At 26.7% G+C, this 9,863-nt stretch overlaps 1 protein-coding gene across 1 annotated transcript; it reads right to left on the minus strand.

Annotated features, from left to right (window-relative positions):
- Positions 1–8,500: 8,500 nt before the first annotated feature.
- LOC111906718 (ethylene-responsive transcription factor 4) lies at positions 8,501–9,438 on the minus strand. The gene has a single exon (XM_023902492.3). The coding sequence runs from the start codon at positions 9,365–9,367 to the stop codon at positions 8,696–8,698; it is 672 nt and encodes a 223-aa protein (XP_023758260.1). The 5' UTR covers positions 9,368–9,438; the 3' UTR covers positions 8,501–8,695.
- Positions 9,439–9,863: the final 425 nt, after the last annotated feature.

Here is a 9,863-nt window from a genome sequence, read left to right on the forward strand (position 1 = left end):
CCGTATCTTTTAGATTTGGATCGAGTTTAATAAGGATCCGAGTGTCTTCTGGCTGAGTTAGGCAAACTCGCTTCCATTGGAGGCCGAGTTTAAGTAACATGTCGAGTATTTGGTTGTGTTAGTCAAGTTTTACAACCATGTATGTAATATAATTTAAAGTTTTAACCTTATAAAAGACATCACTATTATCATATGTTCTACATAATTATGGTAATATTTATGATACAAAACATTTTTTTACTATTTAAGATAAAAAGTTGTCTCTATTATCATATGTTGTACAGAATGATAAAATTTAAGATAGATAAAAAGATGTCTCCATTATCGTATTTTCTACATAATGATAATATTTAATATAGACGTTTTAATTTAATATGAAATTATTATTTAATAGATAACAATAACGATTTTTTATTTTTAAAAATTAATTTTTTTTCTATTTTAATCATATAACTTTGTATATGCAAAACAACTTCAAGTTCCAACTTTATCTCTTATAATATAGTTCAACATAATACCAATACTAAAAATCATTTTTTATATTTTTTTTATGAAATTATTATTTAATTGTTAATAACAATGATTTAGTTATTTTTAATATAAAATATTTTTTTATATCCCACGCAACACGCGGGCATTCGCCTAGTCATTATCATTATCATTATATAGTTATAAAGCTTGCATTTTTTCTTGAACCACATTCATTTGAAACTCCCATGCATTTTTTCCTTTCACCATATTCATTTGAAACTCCCATGACTTTTCAATTTCTTTTTAATAGTTATTATAAGTTGGTTAATAAGGTTAAATAAATATCAAAATTTAAAGTGTAATCATATATAAACTAAATTTCAACATTAGAAAAAATATTTTCTTCTACTTATAAAGTTTGTTTTTAACTTTTAACATATTATACTTAATTTATTAGGTCTAATATGTTGTATGTAAACCATTATCATTTTAAAGCTACAACTTTTGATCAATTTGTATAAAATACTTAAATTGTTAATTTAAATATAACCTTATAGGATCAACTTAAATATAAAATTTAGTTCAACTTAAACAACCCAAAGTATATTTTGTAAATAGTTAAAAGTGATAAATTGTAGTGTCTTTCTAATAATGATTATAAATTGGTTAATAAGGATAAATAAGTATCAAACCTAAAGTGTAATAAAAAAATACACTAAATTTCAATGCATTTTTTCTTGAACCACATTCATTTGAAACTCCGATGCATTTTTTTCTTTCACCACATTCATTTGAAACTCTCATTACTTTTCAATTTTTTCTAATAATTATTATAAGTTGTTTAATAAGGTTAAATAAATATCAAACCTAAAGTGTAATCATATATAAACTAAATTTCAGTATTAAAAAAAATATTTTCTTATACTTATAAAGTTTGTTTTTAACTTTTAACATATTATACTTAATTTGTTAGGTCCAATATGTTGTATGTAAACCATTATCATTTTAAAGTTACAACTTTTGATCAATTTGTATAAAATACTTAAATTGTTAATTTAAATATAACCTTACAGGATCAACTTAAATATAAAATTTAGTCAAAGAATATTTTGTAAATAGTTGAAAAATGATAAAGTATATTATCTTTCTAATAATGATTATAAATTGGTTAACAAGGATATATAAGTATCAAACCTAAAGTGTAATAAAAAAATAAACTAAATTTCAATATTAAAATAATATTTTTACTTCTACTTATAAAGTTATGTCTTTAACTTTTAACATATTATACTTAATTTATTAGATTTAATATGTTGTTATATGTAAACCATTATCAGTTTAAAGCTACAACTTTTGAACTGTATGGACAAAATACTTAAATTGTTAATTTAAATATAACATTATATGGTTAACTTCAATATAAATTTCAGTTCCACTTAAAAAAAACCGAAAGAATATTTTGTGAATAGTGAAAACTGATAAATTGTAGTGCTAAATGCAAAAACTAAATTGTAATAACAATTCACTAAAATATTTCATAAAGATATTTTTATAATCATTAAAAGTTTTGAAATAAGTAGCTTAAAATAACTTACAATAACAATAGTTAAAAATAACTCTATATAAATGATTTTATTGTTACCTTTAAAATAAAATAAAATTGTTTGATGTTTTAAATAATTACACTGATAGAAATTAAATAATATTAAACCATATATTATATTTAATTTTATTCATAAGATTGAGATTCAGGGCCGGTCCAAACGTATATGGGCCCCGGGGCGAGAAGAAGAAAATGGGCCCTTAAAGACAAATATAATAAATATTAAAAAAAAATAGTCATTTATTCTTCACTATAAACGCGTTCAATTAGCAATAACAAGTAAGCCAAATTGTTTATCTTTTAAGCTAGTTTGAGTTTGAACCAAATTTAGGCACTAAAAGTTATTTAGGTAATATTATATATATATATATATATATATATATATATATATATATATATATATATAGCCTAAAATTTTTGGGCCCCCTGGAGACGTGGGCCGTGGGCGGTCGCCCGGGTTGCCCACCGTCTGGACCGGCCCTGTTGAGATTATGCAGTTTTAATATATATATATATATATATATATATATATATATATATATATATATATATATATATATATATATATATATATATATATATATATATATATATTATCATATAATTCAAAATAATCAATATACTATATCAACTTAGTATACGAATTATTATATCAAATTTAACAACATTATTGTTATATTTAGAAAAACATATATTTGTAAAGATTTCAGCTATATAGATGCTTCTGCGCAACGCACGGGTATTCGCCTAGTATATAATAAATGAAACATCTTTCCTTGATTCTTATGCATTTGAAACCCCCTAATTTAGTTAACACCACTCAAAAGACTTTTAATAATAATTATTAAATGGTTATTTAATGTAAAAATAACATGAACAACATCAAACACAACAAGACCAAGTATAAATACGGTGAATAATAGGAACATATTTGTCATATTTTGTAAGGATTAATGATCTTTAAAGAAGGTAAAAAGACTTTTATGTGTGTATTGCTTTTCATATAAATTTCAATAATTTTTTTGTTTTTACCAACTCTTCAATGTGTGGTTGCTTCCGGTATGTCACATGTTATATTCGGGGTAGAAACTTTTACATAAAGATGCACCTAATTCCATTCATTACAGGTACTAAATTAATATTTTACTCATGCATACACAAACAAATCTTGCTGGTCATTTTAAATTATTTGAATAGATTCGGTTTTCATCATCATTCCTTTAATAACGAAAATTATCTCTACATTTACTATTTGACACTTCCATATGTATCCATGCGTGTAAGAATTTTTATTTTTCTTAAATTTTTTTGTTAAAACCATTTTAATATTTAAGAGTATAAAAAAAGATGGAAAACAGTGAAATATTCATCATTGGCATCACAATGTGGATTTATTGAACCCTGGAAGATATTGGAAAATTTGAAGTCATATTAGCAAATGTATTACTACATATAAATTGTTTTACATGTCAATTGGTCTTAGTTTCCATTAAAGTCATAATTTCCTATTTGATCCTATAAAATATCACATGTGAACCAAAGACAGGTCATGCATATTTTAATGTTGTACTAGTACAATCGATACCAATGAGTTGCCATGCTCCTTTTTAAGTCATGAGAAGGTAATCCTTTTAGCTTTCATTCTTTTCTATATATACATTTAGTCTCAACCCAACATTTTTGTGGTAGGGGTGTGTTTGTATTAGTCTCTAATAGAAATTAGATGTTGGTATCCAGACTATGCCTATGTGGTTTTTGTTTGCCGATGTTGGAATATGAAAATTAATATGATGCATCGATATGCATTTAACAAATAATAAGTACATCACATTATTTACTTAGTCGATATTAATAGATATAAATGTCACTTTGCGCATTTGCAGTTGCGTAATCTGGATTGAAGCACAGCAGTAGAGGTGTGTGGTGATAAACAAACATAGATTTCGTAGTATTTGTTGGATGTTTTTGGTTTTGATAGAAAACAACCCATCAAATACACACAAAAAAAATAAATAAACAAAAACAACAACATTAATATATTTAAAAAAACAAAAACGCTGTATTTTGAATAACATGTAATATTATGGTAAAATATATAATGCGTTATGATATAAATATCAATAACATATATTAATTTTAATATTTATTTGTCAAAATTTTAAGTATGTAATTTTACATCGCACAACACGCGGCTATTCGTCTACTGTGTGTGTGTGTCTATATATATATATATATATATATATATATATATATATATATATATATATATATATATATATATATATATATATATATATATATATATATATATATATATATATATATCTTCCTATTCTAATAAATGAATATGTCTATTCTCCTGTTGACAAACGTCATATTATTAGAACTCATCATTAATATTATATGTCACCTATCATGCCACTTGTCAACCTATTAATTATGAATTTTAAATTTTAAATTTCTCATTCTAATTACATTAAATTAATAATTGATTAATTATTTTAAATTTTTTCACTCTAATTATATTAAATTAATAACATTAGGATAATTAGGATAAATAAAATTAAATTAAATTAATACAAATTATAAGGTGATATACATTCATGTATTTATTTAAATCAATGATTATAATTATAGATAGCAAAAAAATCTCTTAAGTAATAATTTATTTAAAATAATTGATTAATAATTTTGATTTTTTAATATGAAAGTTTAATTAATTTTTTTAACTGTGGTTCTTACGAGTTATAAACTAATATATATATATATATATATATATATATATATATATATATATATATATATATATATATATATATATATATATATATATCATATCATATCATACTACATTATAAATGAATCATTTTCCTTTCACCACATTCATTTGAAACTCCCATGACTTTTCAATTTCTTTCTAATAAAAATTATACCTTAGTTAAAAAGGTTAAATAAATATCAAACATAAAATGTAAGCATATAAACTAAATATCAAACCAAAGGAGGTGTAATCCAGCGTTATCAGGTGGTGTCGTTCCTCTTTAAGGTCGAGGGTTCAAGTCCTGTCGTGGACTTAGGTGGAATAGATGTTGTTCGCTTAGGAGTAGATTATATTTGCCGGTTCCAAAAAAAATATAAACTAAATTTCAATATTAAAATAATATATTTACTTCTACTTATAAAATTATGTTTTTTTTTTTTTAATTTTAACATATTATACTTAATTTATTAGTTGTAATATATTGTTGGATGTAACCATTATCATTTTAAAGATACTATTTCGGAACAATTTGTATAAAATACTTAAATTACTAATTTAAATATAACATTACATGGTCAACTTAAATATAAATTTTAGTTTAACTTAAACAACCCAAAAAATATTTTGTAAATAGTTAAAAGTGATAAATTGTAGTGTCTTTCTAATAATGATTATAAGTTGGTTAATAAGGTTAAGTAAATATCAAATCTAAAGTGTAATCATAAATAAACTAAATTTTAAAATTTTAAAAAAATATATTTACTTCTACTTATAAAGTTATGTCTTTAACTTTTAGCATATTATACTTAATTTATTAGATTTAAAATGTTGTTGTATGTAAAACATTAGCAGTTTAAAGCTACAACTTTTAAACAGTTTGGACAAAATACTTAAATTGTTAATTTAAATATAATATTATAGAGTCAACTTCAATATACATTTCAGTTCCACCTAAAAAATCAAAGAATATTTTGTAAATAGTTAAAAGTGATAAACTGTAGTGATAAATGCAAAATCTAAATTGTAATATCAGTTTAACTAAAATATTTCTTAAAGATATTTTTATAATCATTAAAAGTTTTCAAATAAGTAGCTTAAAATAACTTACAATAACAATAGTTAAAAATAACCCAATATAAATAATTATATTATTACCTTTAAAATATTAAAAAAAAAAAAAACAATGTTTGATGTTTTTAATAATTATAATGATAGAAATTAAAACATTAAACAAATAAATTTAAAAAAAAATTATTAACAATAACAACAACTATAAATAACATTAAACCATATATTATATTTAATTTTTTTCATGTGTAACTCGCGAATAGAAGTCATTCAAACGATTGAGATTATGCAGTTATAATAGATGTATATATTATTATATAATTCAAAATAATCAATATGTTATATAAATTTAGTATACAAATTATTATATCGAATTTAACAACAATGTTATTGTTATATTTAAAAAAATATATATTTGTAAAGACTTCAACTATATATAGGTATTTCTGCGCAACGCACGGGTATTCGCCTAGTGTGTGTGTGTATATATATATATATATATATATATATATATATATATATATATATATAGGTCTAGGTTATTTTTTTTCTTACATTTATTGTGCGCTAGAATGCACCAATAGGAATTTAGTAAATTAAATAATTATTTAATTAAATAAATATAGATATTAAATGATTTCCATAATTATATGTATATTAAATGATATCCATAATTATAATTTTCTCTTTTTATGGAAACTAATTAAATCTTACATTAATGTCAGCAATAACATTCTTTCAGAATGAATTCGCATCTAGGTTTTTATATATGAGTTCGTATTTTGTTTCAGGACTCACTCACTTAAAATACAACAGAGTTGCATAGAATATGAAGAACGAGAGTGTATTATACTAGAATACACTCTCATTCTGCTGGAATACACTCTCATTCTTCTAGATATGAATTCATTCTGAAAGAATATTATTGTTGACATTATTGACGAATTTAATTAGTTTTCATAAAAATGAGTTATAAGTATGGATAGCATTTAATATACATATAATTAATACTAAATTCCTATTGGTGCATTCTAGCACACAATAGATGTAAGAAACATTTGAACCTACCTCTCTCTCTCTCTCTTTATATATATATATATATATATATATATATATATATATATATATATATATATATATAGAGAGAGAGAGAGAGAGAGAGAGAGAGAGAGAAAGAAAACATGTCACCGGCCCATAATGACCAATGATCCGAAAATTAAACACATAATCATACCTGGAATATACCAAATCAAAAATATCATGAAATAAAACACAAATATATAACCACCTATTCGTTTAAGAATGAATAATGTTGAGACTTTGTGTTTGAAATTTTGGTTTTTAGAAAATGAGTAAATTCAAATTTTCTAACATAAAATTAATGATGACATCTTTATTTGTTTCTCTATTTATACAAAAATACAGCCAATATCATATATAATTTTGAATGATAAAAAACCATAAGAAAAATGATTCAGGAAGGTAACGAAACATTGTTGTTGTTCATTTTTCTTCGTTTTTTAATACACTATTTACTATTGAACTTGTTTTTGATGTTCACAAAATACCATAACAACCGACTATTGTAGATTTAGCCGACCATGTTAAATTTTCCTGCCAATATATGATTTTTCCGACGACATTATGAATTTTTCAGTGAAAATACGATCTTTCCGGTGAAAAAAATGAATTTTTCAACTAAAATAAGAATTTTCCGGCAAAACTTTGAACATTATAAATGACTTAAACCTGCTTTTAATATCTGCAAAACCTGAACTTCTTTCCAACATTAGTTCAAGTTCCATTCCAACAAAAACTAGCATGACTAATGAAAAACATACAACAAATCGGCGGGTTTCAAACCTGATTTGCAAGAACTAGAAATCTATGGGTTCTTTGTTAGTTCTTGTTCTTTGAATGATCTCAGAAACAAATCTTCAAACAAATCGGAAAGGATCTCGAACACGCTTCACCACAACAAATCTCGAACGATTTCGAACAGATCTAAGCAGATCTCAGAAGGATCTAAACATATATCGACTGGGGAAAGTAGATTTCCGATGGATCTACCAAAAAAATCAAGAACGTGTACCTTCCTTAGAAAATGCAATGTGAAATTGAGCCCTAGGCTCGTCTTCTTGTTCTTGGAACGATTTAAGAAACCTAACAAATCAGAAATCAAAGTTGATGAACAACACTCGAAGCTAATGAACAACCTACAAACTGAACCTGACATTTGTCAGAGTCTCACTAGAGAAGAGGAGCAGATAGTCTCCAGAGATGTCAAAGTCCTTAGAAAACTTCAGCAACCGGTAATTTGGGTATTTTTCGAACACCTAAAAGTTAAATGGTAAATGATATACAATAAAAAAAAATAGCAAATATAAACAAAAACAAAAGTAATAAAACATTTCCCAAATACCATATATCAAATACAATGACCCCAGTAAAGACATAATTCCAAATATTCATTGTTATATTTTACATATGTTTCTATCAAATAATACACCAAGATAAATCAACGAAGGAGAGAATTCCAAACATTCATTGTTATATAGTATTTCACATATAACAAAAAAAAACTTTACGATATGCGATTTATGAGCTTAACCAATTGGCCATAGCTCAAACACAAATGTTAGTATTTATCCTAATCCTTTTTAATAGGATTTGTACAAAGTAATTACAAAATTTGACATAACCTAATCAACTTTTAAGAGAAAATTGATTCACATATCTCCCTTTCAATTTTGTTTTTTAAATAGGAAAAATTATATTAAAACATATGATAATTAAACTTCTACTGTCGGAGGAGCTAGATTCAGATCGAGGTTAATTTCTCGTTTCGAATAACTCGTATCACGTGGGATGTAATCCGCTACAGACGACGACTCCGACACACTCTCCGCCCTACCACCATATCCACCGTCAAAATGCTGCTCCATTTGATGGATCGGGTACTGGTGAGCCCGGTTCATTGCCATCTCGGGTTGCACTCCAAAAAACATAATCGGCTGCGCGTGAGGAACAAACGCCACCGTCTGTTGGTTCCCATTCACAAAAAACTGATACCCACCACCCGACGACGCCTCGCCGACAAGACACCTCATCAGATCCAGTTCCACCGGTGTGTTATTCTCACTCTCCCGGCTGGAATGAGTAGACTCCACGGTGCTACTCTGACTGTAATTCCCACCGGTGACGCCATCCAGCGACGGAGGGAAGTTGATCTTCGCCTTAGATCCACGAAAGTTGATAGCTGCGGTGTCGTATGCTCTCGCTGCCGCCTCCGCCGTATCGAAAGTACCCAACCAGACACGCGTTTTCGTCCCGGGGTCACGAATCTCAGCCGCGTAACGACCCCACGGCCTCTTCCTCACTCCCCGGTAATGAACTTCGTTCGCCGCGGCAGCAACCTTTCCCGCCGCCGTGACAGGTTTAGCAGTTTCGTTCTTCATAACCATCGTAGAATTTTCTATTGAAAATGGGTTTCGTTTCCGTGTTTGGTAAAGTGGTAACGATGTTTAATGGAAGAAAGGAGGTGTCTTCATTATATAGATGGGTTTTAAGAGAGAGAAAGAGTGTGCGTATGTGTGAGAGAGAAAGGTGGAGTGTGCGTGGGGTCAACGGGTGGTTTGACTGGGCGGAGGCAAAAAGCGCCGCCCTACCGGGTGCGGTGGGGCAAGGGGTTACGTGGCACGCGTTAAAGCAGAATGACAAGCGGCGAAGACGTTGATGTGCCGGCTTTTTATTTAATTATTTAATTTTTATTATGTTTTTGGGCGGCTGCGTTTTCAGTACAATTTCTTGGATGGAATAATGTATAAACTACACCAATTTTTATGAAATTGACAAAAACTACCCTTAAAGTTTTGGTAGCAGTTTGGAGCCACATTTTTTTTGGTAGCAGTTTGGAGCCACAGTTTTTTTGACCGAGTCATTCATCATTGATTGTTTAAT

Source organism: Lactuca sativa, chromosome 8 (assembly GCF_002870075.4).
Source record: "Lactuca sativa cultivar Salinas chromosome 8, Lsat_Salinas_v11, whole genome shotgun sequence".
Classification (NCBI taxonomy): Eukaryota; Viridiplantae; Streptophyta; class Magnoliopsida; order Asterales; family Asteraceae; genus Lactuca; species Lactuca sativa.

Excerpts from the sequence above, each read along its gene's own strand:
- LOC111906718 (XM_023902492.3), bottom strand. The coding sequence starts at position 9,367 with ATGGTTATGAAGAACGAAACTGCTAAACCTGTCACGGCGGCGGGAAAG.